Below are 21,982 nucleotides of genomic sequence, written 5' to 3' on the forward strand. Positions count from 1 at the left end.
ACTCAATCAATGTTTACAACTTCTAATCATGGATTAATAATTAAACTTAACTGTGAAATCTAACGAGCAACTGAATCCACGAGCAGTAAATCACCAACATTCCATATCCTGTAATTCTAAATCAAAGATGGTCGTCCAATCACTTTGAATTCACCAGAAAGTTCAGAGAAAATTTAAAAATTTTCACAATTTTTGCTCAAGAAAATACTGATTAGGTAACCTAATCTCCCACCCGCAACTTAAAAGCTACATTGTCCTCAATGCAAAGGGTATGCGTATGGAATGCGCATAGAACAACAAAAGTAAAGAAAAAGTGAAGGGAAGATAGTACCTGGATGATGAATCGTGAGGGACTTTCAAAGATATCGCAGCATGGAATCCAGTCAGCACGAGAGAGAAAATAACACAAAACTAACAAAAATAGAATCCTACCTATACCACTTTCGCAGGTGCTCTCGATTGCATTTAGCATATGCAACAAGCCTTTAAACCCCTAGGTTACCCCTAGTGGACGAGTCGTAGTCTCGTGAGGGTTTGCAGTAATGTTACCCACAAACATTGAACTAACTAATGAGATGAAGAGCTAGGTTGCCTCCCAGGAGCGCTAAGTTTACCGTCTTCAGCCAGACAAATAAAGCAACTACTCTAGACCTAAGAAAACAGAAAACCTACCTATACCTCCATCAGACTAGGAGATCAATCCTGGTAAACAGGATCAGTCAAAGGCATGGACATGTCCTCTGAATCAAATTTCTCGACAAATGGTTTCAATCGATGGCCATTGACTTTAAATTCCTTGCCATTGTCGGGATCTCTTATCTCAACGGCCCCATGAGGAAAAACAGTAACAACAATGTAAGGGCCGGTCCAACGAGATCGAAGCTTACCCGGGAAGAGATGTAATCGAGAATTGTACAAAAGGACCTTCTGACCGGGCGTGAATGATTTTCGCAAAATGTTTTGGTCATGAAATGCTTTCATCTTGTCCTTGTAAATTCTCGAATTATCGTATGCATCATTCCGGATTTCTTCAAGTTCATTCAATTGAAGTTTGCGTAGCGAGCTAGCGTTGTCCAGATTGAAATTAAGATTTTTGATCGCCCAGTACGCTTTATGTTCCAACTCCACAGGCAAGTGACAAGCTTTTCCATAGACAAGTCTAAAGGGAGACATTCCAATAGGGGTTTTAAAGGCAGTACGGTATGCCCATAAGGCATCGGTCAATCGGATTGACCAATCCTTACGATCTGGGTTAACCGTTTTCTCCAAAATGTGTTTAATCTCCCTATTGGAAATCTCAGCTTGTCCACTTGTCTGCGGATGGTATGGGGTGCTCACCTTATGAGAGATACCGTATTTCTTCATTAAGCTCTCGAATGGTCTATTACAAAAGTGTGAGCCCCCATCACTAATGATGGCTCGAGGCGTTCCGAATCGAGAAAGGATGTTCTCTTTTAGGAATTTAATGACCGTGCGATGGTCATTCTTTCGACACGGAATCGCTTCGACCCATTTAGTGACATAATCCACGGCGAGCAAAATATCTGATTTCCAAACGATTGGGGGAATGGTCCCATGAAATCGATGCCCCAGAATCAAATGCTTCAATGATAAGGATGGGATTCAAAGGCATCATATTTCGACGGACAATGCTCCCAATTTTCGACAACGCTCACAAGCTTTGCAAAACTCATGAGTGTCCCTGAACATAGTGGGCTAGTAAAAGCCACATTGTAGAATCTTGGCCATGGTCTGAACACCAAAGGCCTTAGAGTGACAAAAGGAGATGACACTTTGTTATTCATTGTCTGACACACATCTCCTCAGGATTTAGTTTGGGAAATATTTAAATAAATATGGATCATCCCAGAAGAGCTTACAAACCTTGATGAAGAATTTTTTTCTTATCTTGCGCAGTCTAATGTGTCGGTGTGAAACCTGTGGTAAGATAATTAGCAATATCAGCAAACCAAGGTGAATGATAGACTACAAACAATTGTTCATCAGGGAACATGTCATTGATATGGGTCGCCTCAAGGGAATCAGAGGTATTAAGGCGAGAAAGGTGATCAGCCACTACGTTTTCTACTCCCTTTTTATCTTTAATTTCCAAATCAAATTCTTGGAGTAGAAGGATCCATCTTATCAAGCGGGGCTTAGAATCATTCTTAGAAAGAAGATACTTAAGTGCCGCATGATCTGTGTAGATAATGATCTTGGATCCAATCAAGTAGGACCTAAATTTGTCCAAGGCGAACACTACAGCTAAGAGTTCCTTTTCCGTAGTCGAGTAGTTCACCTGGGCAGGATTTAGAGTCCTACTCGCGTAATGAATGACGTAGGGCTTCTTATCTTTTCTCTGGCCTAGGACCGCCCCAAGAGCATAATCAGAAGCGTCGCACATAAGCTCAAAAGGAAGGCTCCAGTCGGGTGGCTGCATGATAGGTGCAGTGGTTAACGTGCCTTTAAGCTTGGTGAAAGCTTCCTGGCACTGCTCAGTCCACTCGTACGGAGCATCCTTTTGAAGAAGATTACATAAAGGACGAGAGAGAAGACTAAAGTCCTTTATGAATCTCCTGTAAAATCCTGCGTGTCCTAAGAAGGATCGCACGTCTCTGATGTTCTTGGGTGGAGGTAGGTTAGATATAAGATCGATTTTTGCCTTATCTACCTCGATTCCTTTGGACGAGATGATATGCCCAAGGACAATTCCCTTGAACCATGAAATGGCACTTCTCCCAATTAAGTACCAAGTTCTTTTCTTCACATCTTTTCAACGCACACATTTAAGATTTTCCAAGCACTTGCTGAAAGATGGACCGTAAATAGAGAAATCGTCCATGAAGACCAATAGAAATTGCCCTACCAAATCAGAAAATAAACTAAGCATACATCGCTGAAAGGTGGCAGGGGCATTACATAGTCCGAATGGCATCCTTCGATAGGCAAAGGTGCCGTAGGGACATGTAAATGTGGTCTTTTCCTGGTCTTCAGGGGCTATCTCTATCTGGTTGTAGCCCGAATACCTGTCAAGGAAACTGTAATAGGAATGACCAGCTAACCTTTCCAGGATCTGATCAATGAATGGTAAAGGAAAGTGGTCTTTCCTCGTGACGGTATTCAACTTCCTGTAGTCAATGCAAATACTCCAACCACAAGTGACTCTAGTTGGCACGAGTTCATTATTAGTATTGGCTACGATGGTGATTCCGGACTTCTTAGGGACCACTTGAGTTGGACTCACCCATTGACTATCAGATATAGGGTATATAATACCCACATCCAATAGTTTAAGAACCTCGGCCTTAACCACTTCCTTCATGTTGGGATTTAGTCTACGTTGTGGTTGCCGAGCGGTTTTTGCATTATCCTCAAGGTATATGTGGTGAGTACAAATCGAGGGATCGATTCCTTTGAGGTCCGCTATCGTCCATCCCAGGGCTCCTTTATGCTCAATGAGAGTAGATATAAGCACACTCTCCTGTTCTTTCTCTAGGTGGGCAGAGATCACCACCGGGTATGTCTCGTCTTGACCCAAATATGCATATTTCAAATCAGAGGGCAAAGGTTTTAGGTCAAGCTTCGGCGGCTTGAGGTTAGACGGTAGAGGCACTACATCAGTTTGTGGTAATTCTTCAAATTGTGGCCTCCATCGGTTAACTTCAAGTACCGGTGCAGTATCAAGCAAGGCGCACGTCTCCCTAATCATGTCATCATCAAAATCATGGGAGTGGGCCAGGCACGTCTCTAGATGGTCGGAGGATAAGGTCAGAGGTGTCGTATCTTCCACGAAAGAGTCAATCATGTTAATGTCGTGGAAATCGTCATCATCCTCTGAGTTGCTGCCGTTATTGAAAAAAATGTTTGACTCCAATGTCAAATTTCCAAAAGACATAGTCATGATACCATTCCTACAATTGATAATTGCATTTGACGTGGCAAGGAATGGGCGACCAAGAATGACGGGAATCTGAGTGCTCATGTTATTGATGGGTTCGGTGTCCAGGATGATAAAGTCTACAGGGTAGTAAAATCTATCAACTTGGACCAACACATCCTCAATTATCCCTCTTGGTACACGAACAGAGCGATCAGCAAGTTGTAGTGTGGTTAGGGTGGGTTTTAATTCACCCAAACCTAACTGTTTGTATACCGAGTAAGGAATCAGATTGACGCTCGCTCCTAAGTCAAGAAGTGCGTGATCAATTCGATGGTTCCCGATTACACATGATATGGTTGGGCTACCGGGATCCTTGAATTTCTGCGGCACGTCTTGCTTCAGGATGGCACTCACTTTCTCAGTCAAGAAGATTTTCTTTTGAATAATTTTCCGTCGCTTGGTCGTGCATAAGTCTTTTAGGAATTTGGCATATGAAGGTATCTGTTTAACGACATCAAGTAGAGGAATGTTGACTTTCACCTGTTTCAACACCTCTAGGATATCCTGAGAGTTAGAGAGAGGTTTTGGTGAAACCAACCGTTGGGGGAATGGAGCAACTGGCTTCTCTAAAAGTTCCGGTTCCACTTTTTGTGGGGCATCACTGGATCCATCATTGTTGTCCTCTTTTGGTTCTTGAGGCTTTTCGGGCCTAACCGGAAGAGTTTTATCAATGATCTTCCCACTCCTAAGAGTGGTGATGGATTTAGCATGCCCCATCTGATTTGAAGAGCTCGGGATCACTTATCTCGTATCGCGGTTTAGGATTGGGGAGAGGTTGTGCAGAAGCATCCCCTTTTCTATAACCGTCATACGAGAATCTATCTTTGCATAAAATCTGTGATTCCCCGCATTGCCTGAGCCGCTCTTGTATGGAATTTTCAACCGGTTCCTCTTGAGGTTTTACTTGATTTGGATTTTGATTGAAGAAACCTGGAGGAGTCGCCGTTTGTCCATTCCTCCAACTAAAGTTTGGATGATTTTTCCACAGGATTGTATGTGTTGGAGTTAGGTCCAAGAAAGGTCTTTGATAGTTATTTACGGCATTGGCTTGTTCATTCAACACTCCTCGAAAGCGGGTATTGTAGAGTTTTCAATTGTGTGAATGTTGCAATCACGGATGCCGAAAACAATTTCATTGACCTTATCCTTCTTTCCTTCCATGGCCTCAACTTTCCTTATGAGCGTAGTCACTTTACACTTGAGATCATCCTCTTCTTTCAAGAGATATAATCCACCTTTCTCCTTTAATTGAGTCGGCCTAGACGTGGTGTTCGACTTTGGGTAATAGTCCCAAGATTGTGTTTTTCAGCCAAACTATCGAGGTAGTCCCATACCTCGTCGATATCTTTATTAATGAACTCTCCATTACACATTGTCTCGACCATTTGGCGCATGGAAGATGTCACTCCATCATAGAAAAAATTTGTAATGCGCCACGTTTCAAATCCGTGTTGTGGGCATGAACTGACCAAATCTTTGAACCTTTCCCAACATTGAAAGAATGTTTCATCTTCCTTTTGGGCAAAGTTCATGATCGCTTCCGAGGGTAATCGTTTTATGATGTGGGAAGAATTTTTTATGAATTCCCTTTGCATATCGCTCCATGTGCCAATGGATCTAGGACGCAGTGAATGTAACCACGTCCTTAGCTTTCTCCTTTAAGGAAAAAGGAAAGAGTTTCGGCCTATTGTATCCTTCGATACATTAGGAAAACATAATGTAGCTATTATTTCATCGAACTCTTTCAATGTAAATATGGACTTTCGATTCAAGTCCATGGAATTTGGGAAGGAGTTGGATAACTCGGCTTGATGTCCATTTGTCCCGTGTTTTCGGAAAATCATGCATGAGGGCGTACTCACTCCCGCCGGTTGTAGAAAATCTCGTAAAGTACGAGGCGGGGGTGCCTGTTGCACCTCATTCTCATCTTGGGTATCCTCCACCCTGGGTGGGAGTAGAGGAGGTTGGTCTTCAGCCATAACTTCACTTAACTCAGGGGATTTCGAGTGGTGTCTAGTCCTGCGAAGGATAGTCAACCCCTCAACCAATCCTCCTTCAGTCAAGAGACGTCGAGTGTCGTCACGGGCCCACTTGGGCATGAAAACACTCGCAGCCCTCAATTAAAAACCTAATCCTAAGAAAGGGAAAGAAATCTATAAAGAAGGAGAGAGTTGGAAAGAAATTACCAAATTGGAGTCCTAAGTTAAAAACCTGCAAAATAAACAAAAATAAGTTAGATTCTAAAAAGAGAAGAATGATCCTTTAAAAGAAAAATAACAGTAAATTAATTTCTAAAAGAAGGTATTCTTAAAAGAAAGTAGAAATTTCTAAAGTAAATTACGGAAGATCTAAACTAGAAAGTAAATTAAAAAAAAAAGAACTGAAAAATAGAAAGTAGGGAAGGAGCTTACCGAATTAGAAATTTCTATCTTAAAGGCCTACAAAATAGGAAGGTTAGTTTCTAAAAAATTCTAAAAATAAATTAAGAGACAAATTAGATTCTAAGAGAGTTAAAATTACAAAAAATAAAAGTAGAAAGTTAATTAAGAAATAACCTAATTTCTATTTCCTACAGATGAGAGGATACTAGAATTAGAAAATTTCTAAGATTTAACCCTTAATTCTAAAAACAGAAAAAGTAGAGAATTTTAGGAAAGAATTACCAATTTAGAAATTTATGTCAGGATCCTACAAAACAGGAAACAAGTTAGTTCTAAAAATCAAATAGAAATAAAAATCTAAACTAAAGTTAATAAAATCCTAATCTCAAACTAATTCTAAAACTAATTAATTTCAAAGAATCGTAACCGTCAGTCCCCGGCAACGGCGCCAAAAACTTGTTCACTCCCCAAGTATAGGGTTGTGATGTAGTAATAAACTCGGTAAGACCGAGGTCGAATCCACAGGGACTGAAACTTGTACGTTTCCTGAAACTAGGTAGAAACAGAACTAGCCTAAGATGTAATCAAAATCAAATGTAAATTTAAGGAATAATTGTGGAATAATTATCTAAATCTTTAAGAAATTCAAAGTAAGGAAACTAGGGATTCAGAGGATCCACTTGTAGAGATTAGGGAGATCTTATGCCTGCGGCAATGATTATAGAATTCAAACTGAACTTACTTGATCTGATTTTCAAGAAATGAGAGGTATATGAATTAGAATGGATTCCATCATCTAACCATGCCCGGGGGACAAAGTAAACAACAGGATTAAACTAATTACCAACCAATCAACAATGTATGAAGATCAGGAAGGGTACTGTCATCCTACCATGCCCAGGAGACGATGGTGGACAACAGGGCCTCCTGACGTCATAAACATCAAAAAGGAAAAGAAATATTAAAAGCCATTGCAAACCCATTGTAATCTCAGTCACAACAGACCATTAAAGACTGAAATGAATATTCTTTTAATAATCAACTTACAATCAAGTTCAGTTCAGAAATTATAACTTATACGCATGAAACAGTATCTCCCATCTCGCTACAGGCTTCACCTCTTAGCCCTAGCTAAGAGGTTTAGCCACACATGATAGGGGCTAAATTCCAAAGAAAGAAAAAGAAGAAGAAAAGGGCAAAGGAGAATAGCACAGAAGATTAAAAAAAAACGAACCCAGCTTTCCCTTGCCTTACTTGTTCCAGCACCAAAAGCTTCCCACGTGTAGCAGCAACTAACTTTTTCTCTCTCAGCCGTGCCTAGCAGAAAACCACAAAAAGAACTCCGTTTTTCTTCCTTCCTTCCTGCTCCACGTTCAGCAGCAACCTCTCTTCCAACCCAAGATCCTCTCTTTTTCTCTCCCTCCCTTCACAGCAGCCGTAGCTCCCACTCCTCTTATACACAGCCGAAGACGGTGGCTGGCTGATTTACGCAGAGAGCTTTTTCCGCAGCTTCTTTCGTTGCCGTGCGCATGAACAAGAACAGACACTTCTTGGCGCCATTATATCTCAGCAAAACAGAACCTGCTACCTGATCTGATCCGTTCAGTCAGCTTGGCATCAATCGGTTGCACCTTGAGAGGTGTTTGGACCGTCCAGGTGAAGGGACCGATCATGCCCATGATCGTTGAACGGACGCAAAGCACGTGCGTGCGTAAACAGGGCCTGCGTTGCCTGAGCTGCGATGTTGGTGGGGTCCACTTCTTGGTGTTTCCTGCAAGATCCAGTCCGTTCATTGGATTGTATACGGAAAATCGGTCGGACATGAGCGTTTTTCGTCCGTTTTTATGTGGCCCATTCGATTTCTGCTTACACCGTTAATCCTCCGTTTGAACGGCTAGAGTTCTCTCCTCGTAGTCTTTTGCAATTCTGCCACCTAGGCAGTAACAAAAGGTGTCATGGGGATCTGCTGGACCGTCCGGATTGGACCGTTGAGACACGGTGGTGGCCCACAAACGCCAGCCGCGAGCTCTGTTTACGCACGCTGGATAGAATTTGAATCGGAGAGGGACTGTGTTGCCGTGCACAGCTAGTGCACATGTACACCATGCACATTCGTCTCATATGAGGTCCACGTATGAAGTTTGCGAGAAATCTGCACCGTCCATCTGGTTCTTCACATGATTTAAGGCGTTGAGACCGAAGATGAGGTGTATCCAGAGATCAGGTGGGCCCCAGATCAGTAAATTGTGGACCGACTGTCCGTTGGGCCACTTCCACAGCGATCCAATGGATGAAATTTTACGTGTACGGTTTATTTATGGTCCTCAAGCCACGTATTAAGTTTCGAACTGATCAGATGGTGGGAACCCTATGATCTTGCATTTTGGACACTTTTCAGGCCACTTGAGCTTCGATTCCTCGATTTCCGCGGACCCCTGGTGTATAATTTCATCGCTCTTGGTCTTCTGGAGTCTGTCCCCTGCTTTAGTGTCATCAGATCGGTAAATCCATGCTTTTTAGTGTCCTTTCCCAGTCCAAGCTCATGAAGGCGCCCTGCATCACAAATTCAATTAAATTAGGCTATTAAACGGTGTCATGCTTGTAAATCCATGCAATAAATGGGTCTGATATGCAATATTTGACCCTCAACAATAAGCGGATTATCTTCATTTTTCGGCTCAACGCCTAAAATGAGATAGGGAAAGGAATGGATGGTTTGGATTAAAATCATACACCAAGGTGGGGCCTGTAAGAGTGGCACATCCCAAACCTTAATATATATATATAAATATATATATTTATATACATATAAATATATATATTTATATGTATATAAATATATATATTTATATATATATATATATATATATATATATATAAAAAATTAAAACCTGAGATTGTTAAAAGTTTCAAACAACGTCCAGCGTCCCTGGACACTGGACGGACGGCCTGGGTATATGTATTATCAAGGTGGGTCCCACGAGTGGGGACCATGGCTGGTGGGTCCTATGTGGACGTGGTCCACTTGATTTGAATCAATCTAATAAATACGTTTTCCCATCATCCAGGGGGTAGGGCCCACATGGCTTGGATGGTTTGAATAAAACATTCATCAAGATGGGGTTCATTCGAGTGGGCCACACAGCCACATCATCACACCAAAATATTGAAAGAGAAAGGGGGGAGAGAGAAGGAAGCACCCACTATGATCCAAAGGTCAAGATCTACACAAAAGAAAAACCCACCTCGAGATTTCTTCTTCCTTCTTCCATCAACGCGTTCTATAGCTCCAAAGAACGTTATCCATCGGTTGAGATGACGCTTTGATGGTAGAGATGAGAGGTATGAAGGTGGGCCACACATGGCATTCTCTCATGGAGGTGGACGTGAGTTGCTTGGGAGGAAAATGAGAGAGAGAGAATGGAAGAGAGAGAGAGAGAGAGTGATGGGATGAGTGATGGGGGTGTGTAAGAGATGAGATGGGAAAGTTGACTTTGGGGATGGTGTTGTGTACTTGGGGATGGGATGGGTACTTGATTTGATGAGTTGTGTACTTTGATTGATTGATGGGATTGATTTGACATTTGGTAGAGATTCTCTCGAAGTTCGCAACGCGCGGTGTTTTTCTCGAATTGAATGCAGGCCGACATCTTCTAGCCTAGGTATCGGGTCGGTGCATGAGTCGCGGTATCGGAACCGTGTCGAGGGCGCGGTCACACTGGTACAAGTCTCGGGTCGAGCCGACTCTGGAATAGAAAATACGAATCGGGGTTGCGCGCAATTGCCGATAAAAGATCGCGGGTCGCCGTTATTCGACCGGAAAGACCGCGGAAGCCTACGGAACGGTACGAGCTAGGACATGGGTCTTACAGGGCATCAACTTCTTTTTCAATTATTCATTTTATAGCTTGTTGAGGCAACAAAACCCTCATCGAGTTTCCTTGTTGATTGTAGATCATTTACATATCTAGAATGCTTTTTAAATGATAAAGTTTCTGGATAGATCTGAAACTGTTGGCTTCTTAAGTCTTCTTCTTGTAGCCAATCCCTTTTATGTGAGATGTTTGTAGCCCATTAATTGGATTGATTAATAAATCGTTAATTTAGACCTCAATCGATCATGGCTACCCATCTGGTGGCCCACCTCTTGCACTTCTAAAACGAAGTGTCGAATGGTCCAAATTAAACCACCTATTGCATTTAACCTTTCTCTCCAATAGTTTGGAGTACTTAAGAGATTTGACACCAGATATTGACTTATTATTAGATGAGATCAAATCTAGTTCCTCCAGTCTCTTGATCCAATTGAACCATGGCCATAGGATTGAGTCATTGGGCTCTCTCATTCTTTTAATTTCAATTGGTGTATAAAATTGGGATTCAATTTGACTCATATATCTTTCTGTCCTGATTTGGGACCAATCCATACTCAAATTCGCTCAGATATCAATCCTTCCTTTGGATGTTTGGAACCTTTTCAAATGTTACAGAATATCTGAACGTCTCTAGGAAGATCTCCTACTTTGGAAGGATTGTGAGAGAGCCTTGCCGAGTTTATCATAGCCAGATGTGCGATAAGATACATTCTCTTGGCATGATTTTTATGGACATGCTGAATACGTTACCTCATTGATTGACATGTCTAACCATGGTCATGTGACATTTGCTGATTTGTTCTGTTAAAGGCATGTGTATGAGTCTGCGCCTTCATATTAATAACGGAATGTGCATTGCTGAAGGAAGATCAATCGAAGAAACTCCCGTGTGTGAGCTCAATTTTTGCTAGTATTAACTCATTAGTGTCAATAAATGACAGCTTCTCATCGGACTATGTATGGGTGTCAAAAATGCGTGTAAACACCTGGCATGCATGTTTTGATTAACTTTTAATTAGACTTAGGCTCAAGTCTTTTAGCTTGACCCACTTTATACACGTGTTTAACATCTCATTAATATGTCATCCTAATCTTTGTCTAGGCAATCAATCCATCTTGAATGTAGATCCGTTGGTCTCGTTGCTCTAAATGTTTATTTTGGTGCACGTGTGGCTCATTTGATCGACGAAAAGATTATAAACATTTTAAGTGGGAATCAGGGTTTTTATCAATTTTTGCGTCCACTCAAGTCATTTCCGGCTGGTTCAGGTCCAACTAATTTTTTTGGGCTGGGCCCATTGTTCTGTGCTTTCATCAGGCTCGGGCCTCAGGCGAGGCCAGTATGCAAGAAATAGGGATTTTATCAATTTTCAGGTTGTGTCTGGCCTAACCAACTCTTTGAGCTTGGGCTTGGGTCTGTCCTGCTAGCCTGTGATAGAATTGGGCCTCGGGTCTTTTGGGCGGGTCTGGGCCTAACCTGGCTCGGCCCATTGTAACCACTACTAAGTCGGGGGCATTTTTGTCATTTGGCACAGATTCATGTAACGTCTCTAAGCAAGGGGGGTGCAATTGCAATAATGCAAACCAGAGGGGGTTTATTCGCAATTATTCCGAACGGAGAAGACTTTCTTCAGCTGCAGCAGCAGCCCTTCATGAGAGAGATTTGAGAAAAATCTCAGAGAGAGAGAGAGAGAGAAAATGGGGTGTGAGAGCCTTTTCTACACGCTCTTCATCACCCTCTCCGTTGCAGCAATCACATACAACATCATCATCTCCGCCAATGCCCCACTCAAACAGGGCTTCCCTGGCCCAGGTGGAACCACCAACCCTTCCTCTCCTCGCATTTTCTCCCTTGATCCCATCATCAAGATGCCCCTCGATCGATCGACCCCGGCCGCCTCCAAGAAGCGACTCTTCCACACTGCCGTCACTTCATCAGATTCTGTCTACAACACCTGGCAGTGTAGGATCATGTACTACTGGTTCAAGAAGTTCAAGGATGGGCCCGGTTCGGAGATGGGCGGCTTTACGAGGATCTTGCACTCAGGAAAACCTGATAAGTATATGGATGAGATCCCAACGTTTGTTGCTGATCCTCTGCCACCTGGGATGGATCAGGTAAAATGTGAGATTTTACTAGGAAATGAGGATTTTAGTAAATGGGTTTTGATTTTTAGGTCTGAATTGTTAGAATTATGGGTCTTTTTTTCTTTTTTTTTTTCTTAAACTAAAAAAATACAGAAAACGATAGAAATGTTATGTAATTCATTGTTCTAAATGATGAAATGTAATGTAATGCACCCATTTTCCAATTTGAGAATTGAAATTGTGCAAAATTGAAAGTGGGTTTATGCAAATTAAGCTGAATAGCGACTTTTTATTTTGTTTAAGCTGAATAGCGACTTTTAATCTAGGTTAAACATTTTGGGCGGGGGAGAGAATGAGGCGGTTCTCATCATTTCAGCAAATGCGGTCTGTAGATTAGATAAATGCTTCTTTTTATTGTAACAGGCATTTGTTTTTTCTCCAGTTGTTGTTTTTCTCCAATTGTGGAAATATACTTTAGGTAGAATTTGTAATTAAGATTCATTACATCTTTCATTTTTCACTATAGTGGTGGTGGTATGAGGAGATGGATTAACAGTCTCCAACTCTGTTTCGTAATATCATCTATGACTGCTTCGTTTCTCATCTTTCAGAAAAAGAAAAGATTGCTTCGTTTCTCTTATCATAATTATTTCAACATGCGCAGTATGCACAGCTGATACAGAGTCACAGACTAAATGATTTTCTTTTAATTGGATATTGTATAACAATTTCAGGGGTATATAGTCCTCAATAGACCTTGGGCATTCGTCCAGTGGCTTCAGAAGGCTGACATCAAAGAAGAGTAAGAACATTTGATCCGTATTTTGATTGGAGATAGGTCTTAGTTTGTTTTTTTCTTTATTTTGCAAATTGAGCATTGTAAATTTGCTGGATTTAGTTGGTTAGTTTGTCCACAGATATGTACTGATGGCAGAACCAGATCATATTATCGTCAAGCCCATACCAAACTTATCAAAAGATGGGCTTGGAGCTGCATTCCCTTTTTTCTACATTGAGCCCAAAAAGTATGAGTCTACTCTCCGAAAGTTCTTCCCTGATGACAAGGGGCCGATTACCAATATTGATCCCATAGGGAATTCTCCTGTCATCGTCAAGAAGGTAACATTCATACATTTCTTATTTAACGAAAAAATTACTTTTCAACTTTCTGTTGTTTTGATATTTCTGTCAAATGGATTTAGGCATCTCTTAAGAAGATTGCTCCTACATGGATGAACATTTCTTTGGCAATGAAGAAAGATCCAGAAGCAGATAAGGCATTTGGCTGGGTTCTTGAAATGTAAGGATTCACGTAGTTTATTCCTAAATTGTTGTTGTTATTTTTTCATTTTTTGCTTCTTCACCTTACTAATCTCTCTTTCTGATAATGAGAAGTCTACTATTGCTTTTGTTAGAGGAATTATATGATCATGGAACCTACAATGTACATAGTATCTACAAGTGGGGTCCATCGTACAATGATCCAGACCATTGATTATTGTAGGCCCCATGAGGATGGACCAGCCCCAAAAATTCCCCATGTTGGAGATCATAGCCATCCACTCTTTTGGCCCTTTTGTTCAATTGAATGGGACTCGTCCTTGTATATCCTTTCTTAACCATCGATTTGCAGATCATAAATTTTTGGGTTAGGATTCTCTTAGAAGGAGATTCTGGAGAATGGTCTATCCATGATGGAGCCAGCAAACCAATGGTCTGCGTCACCAAACAACAGGACCCACTTGTACAAACTAATGACCTAGGGTTCATATAATTCATCATTTGTGTAATTGTGGCAAGAAATTTCTTTTCTTTTTTTTCATCCTTTTTTTCTCTTCATCATTGTTTTATAGGTATGCTTATGCCGTAGCATCTGCTCTGCATGATGTGGGTAACATCTTGTACAGGGACTTCATGATTCAGGTGAGATGAGTTCGCCTTATTTTATTCTTGCTTGCTTTCATTTATCCATATCTGACTTCTGTATGCCTCTCATTGCGATATTAGCCTCCCTGGGATCAAGAAGTCGGCAAGAAGTTCATAATTCATTATACCTATGGATGTGACTATGACATGAAGGTACAATAATTGTTGATGTGTGTATGCATACAAGTTCCACTCTTTTATATGTTTTCATGGCTTATTCTTTCCATAGCTGGGTATCATAGCTGATATATTGTCTGTGGATATAAATATCTTATTGGTCAGATTTACATTTAAATGACAAACACTTGTCATTCTTGACCATCAAAATAACACTGCTGCAATTATGTTTTTCACTGTGTGCCCTTCAACTCCACTTTTGCGGTGTTCCAATTTCAGGGAAAGTTAACTTACGGAAAGATTGGAGAATGGAGATTCGACAAAAGATCATATGAGCGTGCACCACCTCCAAAGAACCTTCCATTGCCACCAGCTGGAGTCCCAGAGAGTGTGGTATGATTTAATCACCCATGTAATTAAAGGATTATTGTAGTTCTAGTCATCACTTAAACAAAAAAGAAAACTTATTCCATTAATAATATAAAGGAAAAAAGTGGAAGGCAATTTTTGTTCATGAGGTGATGTATGATGCTTGGTTGAGAGAAACAATGTCTTTTTTGTTCGAACTAGAAAGTGGGCAGTTGGGCCACCTTTCAATGACCTAAGGCTTTGACCTGGTGGGCCCCTTTCATGGTATTGACCATACCTTAAGATCAGTGTTTTAAATAGTGGTAGCGTGATGCGTAGCGCTCAGCTCTCTATAGCGTGTAGCGTAAGCTACACGATACTTCTAATTTTTAATTTAAAAATAAGACAAATATAATAAATAGTGGAAAAAAGGGGAAAAAAAATATAAAAATGCCTAAAAGATTATTCATTTTATCAAGTATAAGCATGTTCAAATGATTTATTAGTTATCATTTATCAAAAGCCAATCAACATATATAAGCCAAATTAAATAATTATCACATCAACAATTTTCTAAGAAAACCACTTTAATTAACAATGTCTAATTGAAACCGTAAGTTACAATTATGAAAAGAAATAAAAATCCCATAGGTTAAAAGTATTTAAGTACAATACAAGTGGCATATTCCTCAACATTAGATACAAAGAAAACATGAAAAAAGTAATAAAATAAAATAAAATAAAATAGTAAAAAAAATACATTGTAGCTTACGTTACGTACGCTGCGCGCTACATAGTTGTAGTGTACGCTAAGACCCCTGTAGCATACGCTATTTATGCTATTTTGGACGCTACGTAGCTCTACAGCCACGCTACGCTACATAGCGTACGCTACGGGCGCTATTTGAAACACTGCTTAAGATCTCCAATATTAGATGATCCTAGTCATTGAGTGAACATAGACAAATATAGAGTTACAACCAATGCTCAACGTTTAGTAGGGGCTGAATCAGTCAGGATCATCGCATTGGGGTGATCTTGCGGGTATGTCACATCCACCAAGGGGCCTACATATGAATCATTTGGACCACATGAAGAGTTTGTTGATCCAAACAAAAGCTCAATAAGGCATTTACATGTGTGTGGTGGTTGGCAATAAAAACATTTTATTAAATAGGCAAAAGAGGAATTCATTAAGCATTTTATATTTCCTGTTTGCAAATACCTCAATTAGAATTTCTTCACATTAGAAAGTTTTGGGTTTTCCTAGAACTCCATATTTTAAAATTGTAAACTAGAAATCATTACCTTGTTGTTGTTATCGTTGTTTATGAATAATGAATATTTTATCAGAAAGAAAGAGACGGGAATACATAGGGGGAAAAGCCCCCGAATCTACAACCATAGAGAACCCCAACAAAATTAGGCACAGGTTACAGCAACCCAACCAAATGACAAAGAAAAGAAACTGTTTGCCCTCCGCTTGAGGACCCTATGAATAACCTGTCTGTCAAAGCAAATGTCAATTGGAGAAATGCCTTCCATAGTCATGCCGTCAATCTCCTTGCATGCAAGAGTCCATCTGACTAGGTTCTTTTCTCATTTTAGCCACAATCCTTTGCACAAATAATTCCTTGTCAAATATTCACGTACTTCTTTCCTTACAATGACCCACGGAGGCTGGCATATTGGAGGAGAAACCACATAATCCATTACCTTATGTAATACATTTGAATGATATTTTCCAATGGTGTATGCACAAGGTGGTTGCAACTACCAAAATTCTTGTATATCACGTAGGACCTGAAGTTCTACAAAGGCAACCAACTTTTTACATTGATGTTTGATCCTCTTATGACACCATGAGAATTCATTGTCTATCCAATTACCACGTAAGAACTTACACTAAGGTTGAAAGGGACAGTAATTCTTGGGCCTGGAAAAATGGTGTGCCTAAAATTTGAAATGTGGGTGTCAGTTTGGAAGTGCACTGTGATAGTGTTGTGTTATCTGGTTTGTTTATTGTAGGGTCACTGTTTTCGGTCACATTTTGGGGTCTTATGGCAGGTTTATTTTTGTTGTGGGTGCAGCAGTATTTTATGTGGTTCTGGTAATGATTGTTGATTCTCACTTTGATGGTTTCTAATAAAATTTTGAATATCCATAAAAAAAAAAGAAGAAGAAATGTGTATGTCAAGCCTATCTTGCCATCCTACTAAGAATTTGTCATTTGTGCTGCTTGAGTTAGCCCTTTGCCAACCCTAAACGTTGGCAGTGAGAAGGGTAACGAGAATTTGAAGGGCAAAATTGTGGTGGTAATTTTTCAAAACACAATGGAAGATAATTTTTTCATAATTTTCAGATTTTAATTGAACCCTAATAAGGATCCTTGTCTAGATATCAAATTTCTAGAAGCAAAAAACCAAAATTCAATACATACCTTTGATTTATGCCATTTGATAGATGTGTAGTCCAATGTTGCTTTTACGAAATCCCGACCTATCCTAGAGAAGAGGAGAGTAAAGAGCGCTGCCTGTGCCCGCAGCAGGGCTGAATGCACACATGGAGAGATGCCCGAAGAGGGTCCCAAGCACGTGGTTGTGTGATGGAGGGAGGGAGGAGGAGAGAGAGGGTGCCTCTCTTCTCTCTTTTCTCTCTCACTTGGACGTCCGGGTGGGGGGAGGCGGGCTCTTATCCTTTATCCCTCTTAGGATATGGGGTTTCAAAGGAACCATTGGCTATGGTGCCTCTTACTCCTAACTCTGGTAATGCCCTACATCATCAAAAGTTGGTGCCCCTTACTCCTACTAACTTTGGTAATGCCCTACATCATCAAAAGTTGGTGCCCCTTACTCCTACTAACTTTGGTAATGCCCTACATTATCAAAAGTCTGTATATCTGTCTTACCCATGTATTCAAATTGATCAAATTCCTCCACTATCCAGTGGTATCCACTCTTGACCAAAATCCCATGCTGGCCTAAGAGGTAGATCACAAGATCACAACTATCAAATATCCATCAAGCGTGACAAAACATTTTTAATGGCTAAAACAAAAGATCAACAATTAAAAACCTTTGATTAAACATATTAAAAATAAAAAATAAAAAATCAATTTAGCACCTGACCCAACTAGAAAATCACTTGAATAAGTTCCTCAAGGTAGGTAATCGATCCCTTGTTGGAACCAAGGTTCACCAACTTGCGGAGTCAATTCGGGACTCACCCAAGTGAACTTGGTTTTGAATTTTTCCCTGTAGTTGACTTTTCTCTCTTCAGTGCAGTATCACTGTTTACGACATTCCGAACTACTGTATCTCCTTAAAACATGAAGTATTATAGTACGACTTGTCATATTTTGTTTTGTATTATGGAACTGCCGACTTGTTTATTGATTACACTGAGTTGGTATTTTGGATGCACAACTGAACTGAATTTTGAACATCCAATGCTTTCAAGAAGAAATGACCGGATTTTTAAGGATGTTTTCTAGTACGTAGCTGCCTTCAAATTCCCATTACAATTTTTTTTTGTCTGAACTGAAATGTATTTGATTGAAATTTGGAGCCTGGTGCATTAATCTCAACAGTAAGGTAATTAAAATTCAGTCATTTCTACTTTTGAACTACTTATTGCAATCCAATTCAAGTGTGCATCCAAACACACCCCAGCGGGCTGTTTGATTTTCTAATTACAGTGGTCATTCCAGGTAAATGGATAATAATTATTTACCTTTATATTTCCGGTTGGATTTCTAAGGTGATGTTGACAGCCACCTTCATTTATAACACTCCTCGTGTCACCCGAGGAGAAAAACGTTAAATCATGGCGCCCTCCATGATGTGTGTGTCTTATCCACACTGTCCATCCATTTAGCCAGCTCATTTTAGGGGATGAGCAGAAAAATGAGGCAGATCCAAAGCTCAAGTGGACCACACCACAGGAAACAATGGGAATTGAACTCCTATCATTGAAAGCTTCTTGAGGACCCCAGAAGTTTTGGATCAAGCTGATTTTTTTGTTCCCCTTTATCCATGACTGTGTGACCTTATGAACAGCTTGGATGACAAATAACCATCAATGTGGGCCCTAGGGAAAAAACAACTTTCAACCATTGATGTCTTTATGATCATTATTCCCTAAGGTGTGGTCCACTTGAGCTTTGGAATTGCCTCATTTTTGGGTTCATGCCTTAAAATCTGCTTTTAAACAGGATGGATGGTGTGGATAGCTCACATATATCATGATGGTGCCCACATTTAAATAGGTAATGACATGGTTTTTATGGACTGAATTTCAAAACGTAATTCCTGGCCAATTTCAAACAGGTGGAGTAAGTCATAATTACTTATTTCCATGTATTTACCAAGTAAATTAAAAATCAAACAGCCCCTAAAGAGAAGCTTTGCATTGGTACAGTATCTTATTGTTCTTCTCATGCACCAGTCCAATACATCATATGCAATACATGGATGGATCTTACTTGCCAACACATTTCCTACAATGTATTTCATTTATGTAATTAATCTGCAGGTGACCTTGGTGAAAATGGTAAATGAAGCGACTGCCAACATCCCTGATTGGGAAGCCTAAGACAATGATGCCAACCAGATGGCTGTCAATACAATCCTCGTTGATGGATGTGGAAGATCGATGCATGCATCGAGTGAAGATAAAGGGAACTCCCATCATGCAGCCACCTCAGCTCGGCAAACAGGTGTAGCATACTCTCATTGTATTTTATCTTACAAAGTGTTTGTTAAATGCTTGGTAAAACATACTCTCTTTTTTTTTTTGGTTTTCTTCCCTTCACAGTTTGAAATAAAATCACAATATCTGCGGCTTTTGAATTTTCCATTGCAACAAAATTGGATAGTGTTTGGGTGCCCTGATAAGTTTATCATGAGTGCTGACTTGCACTTTATTACATCATAGGAGAACTGCAGAACATGTGCCAAAGTGGGACCCATGTCTTAGACCTGGGCCAGCTATTAGGTGGGGCAAACCATGAATATGCATCAGCTTATAAATCAAGCTGATCTACTCATTAGATGGGCCATACTCATTGGATAGGAAGAAAAATCACCAACTGTCTATCTTCAATTCTGCATTTATCCCATCTGATGAATATTGGTCAAGAGGAGTGCTAATACGCATGTCGTTGCATTAGCAGTTACCTCATCTGTGGCAAACATGTATAGTGACCAGAACTGTGGTTTCGGCAGGCTACTATGTTGGTAGGACACATGCGGAAGAATCAAGGGGATTGGACTGTGGTGTAGCCATCTGAATAGCAGCCTGTAGAAGGAATGGTTAGAGCCAATGTCCACATTCAACAAGCAAAAACCCACATCATGATTTTTAGCCTCTAACCTACCCAGATGGTGGCCCACCAGATCATATTCCCAATCGACAGATATTTGTCATGTGCACCATTCTTTTATGCAGTGACTTGCACATTAGCATTACTTAGTTTATGAAATTCAGGAAAAGGTAAATTATGGGATTGTATAAACACAAAAACTGATTTCTTACAAACACAGGAAAAGATATTGTGAAGAAGAAAACATTAAGAAAGTCTTGAAGTTTTAGTGGGTGTTTGGTTGCACCAAATTCCATGAAATATCATGAAATTTTACACCAAATTAGACTGATTAATCATGAAATCTCATGATATTTGCTGCAACCAAACGCACCCTTTAAAAAGTGCGATTAAGAACTAAAACCATTGTTTTAAAACCTAGGCCAGATTGTTTGGCCCAACCCATCCACCTAAACAGGTCCATTTAGCTATGACAATAACTGTTTTGCAAAGGAAAATAAAAATAAAAATTGCAACTACATACATAGAAGCTCAAACCACCAAACATTCCACACAGAAGGTAAATAGCAGACTAACCGTTAATTCATTCTATTTTTTAGTTTTGTAAATGAAGTGGATTTTGGGGCCAAAATGTAGCAGGTCTTGGATCAGTGGTTGGACTAAACCACCCACAAAACACAGGTCAAGGTCTGGTTGATAGGATTTTATGAAACATGGAAGCATGAACCTTTTTTTAAAAATAATTAATTTTAGAAGTGCCCTAGGATCCCCATGTAAGAATACAATCTAACCCTTGAAAGAAAGAACAAATAGTAGAGATCATACCTTAATGTATGCCATAGATTGTGATGTAGACAACGCCCATGCAGATCCTCCAAAGCAGATCTCTCCCCAAGCTGCCCCTGATGTAGTAGTAGAGCTATTACACATTCCTTAGAATATGGCTACGGGCATGCACAAGGAGAGCCATCCAATAGGTAGACCCCACATGTGTGGACGTGTGAATGAAGGGAGGAGAAGAGACCACTCTCTTCCTTCTATTGGTTGTGTGCGCACACTTTAAAGCCAATAGAATATTTGTAGATCAGAACTAGGTCATTAGTGACCCTTTGATTAATGGAACTAGGTCATTAGTAGCCTGCTTATATAATCTCTTATTAATTAGTTGTGCGTAAATATGCAATATTTATTTTAAAATGGGTTATAGGGATTCCTTATGGATTCTCTCTATTGGGCTATGGGAAGAGGTTGAAGTGGACACAATGGCTTGAATGGTCATTGGAAAATTGTGGTACCATGGCTATTGAGTACCCTAATTGATCTGGTTATCCCACATGATGTACACCAATGATGAATTGGGATGGATTAATCTCCACCATTGGGCACCTTGTTGCCAATGCCCCTCTCCTCATGGGAGTGCAAATATCATTGAACCAGAAGTACAATAATTTACTTGATGGGGTGTTTGTATTGGTGGATCACATCAAGTCTTTTAATGACGAGACTCATCATGCTTAGTGTGAGTTAACTCGATCATGCACTAGCTTTGGTTGATCTTTAAACCTGAGATTATATGAGGACTTCATGATCCTAGGTGGCCTTGACATAGTCGTTTTATTATTATTATTATTTATATCTTTCACATTTGTAGGCAACGTATCAATGTGATTGGACACATCCGGATACGGTTGAAGCCTTATGTACACCAACAAGGGATTTGCTAGTCTCGCAGGACCAAGTTATGATTAGGTCTTGATGATTGGACTACCCATCAAGTGTTTTTCAGTTGACCAATGCTTTTAATTTTTTTAAAAAATCTTTCCCAATTGATTTTGACTGTTAAATCCTTTTTTATTTATCCTATGTGTTTTATTAAACTTGATGGACATTTAATGGATAGATTGCTTTGTGGTCCACCACTCGTGTTGGTATGGGATTTTGACAACATCACTAATAGTGGATGGACCTGGGCCAATTAGATTGA

At 40.1% G+C, this 21,982-nt stretch overlaps 1 protein-coding gene and 1 non-coding gene across 2 annotated transcripts; both read left to right on the forward strand.

Annotated features, from left to right (window-relative positions):
* The first annotated feature begins 5,383 nt into the window (after positions 1–5,383).
* On the forward strand, positions 5,384–5,488 carry LOC131217792 (small nucleolar RNA R71). The gene has a single exon (XR_009157382.1). It is a non-coding gene; the product is annotated as a small nucleolar RNA R71 (small nucleolar RNA).
* Positions 5,489–11,815: 6,327 nt separating this feature from the next.
* On the forward strand, positions 11,816–19,564 carry LOC131216884 (hydroxyproline O-arabinosyltransferase 1). Its single transcript, XM_058211483.1, has 8 exons — positions 11,816–12,314; positions 13,019–13,086; positions 13,202–13,403; positions 13,487–13,584; positions 14,138–14,207; positions 14,292–14,363; positions 14,607–14,720; positions 19,209–19,564. Exons 1-8 carry the CDS (start codon positions 11,895–11,897, stop codon positions 19,266–19,268), a joined length of 1,104 nt encoding a protein of 367 aa, XP_058067466.1. The 5' UTR covers positions 11,816–11,894; the 3' UTR covers positions 19,269–19,564.
* The last annotated feature ends 2,418 nt before the right edge of the window (positions 19,565–21,982 follow it).

This window comes from Magnolia sinica, chromosome 10 (assembly GCF_029962835.1).
Source record: "Magnolia sinica isolate HGM2019 chromosome 10, MsV1, whole genome shotgun sequence".
NCBI lineage: Eukaryota > Viridiplantae > Streptophyta > Magnoliopsida > Magnoliales > Magnoliaceae > Magnolia > Magnolia sinica.

Bases quoted from the DNA above. Each gene is read 5' to 3' on its own strand.
- LOC131216884 (XM_058211483.1), top strand. From the start codon at position 11,895: ATGGGGTGTGAGAGCCTTTTCTACACGCTCTTCATCACCCTCTCCGTT. The intron at 13,404-13,486 runs GTAACATTCATA...AAATGGATTTAG, and splicing joins CTCCTGTCATCGTCAAGAAG to GCATCTCTTAAGAAGATTGC. The intron at 14,721-19,208 runs GTATGATTTAAT...ATTAATCTGCAG, and splicing joins CTGGAGTCCCAGAGAGTGTG to GTGACCTTGGTGAAAATGGT.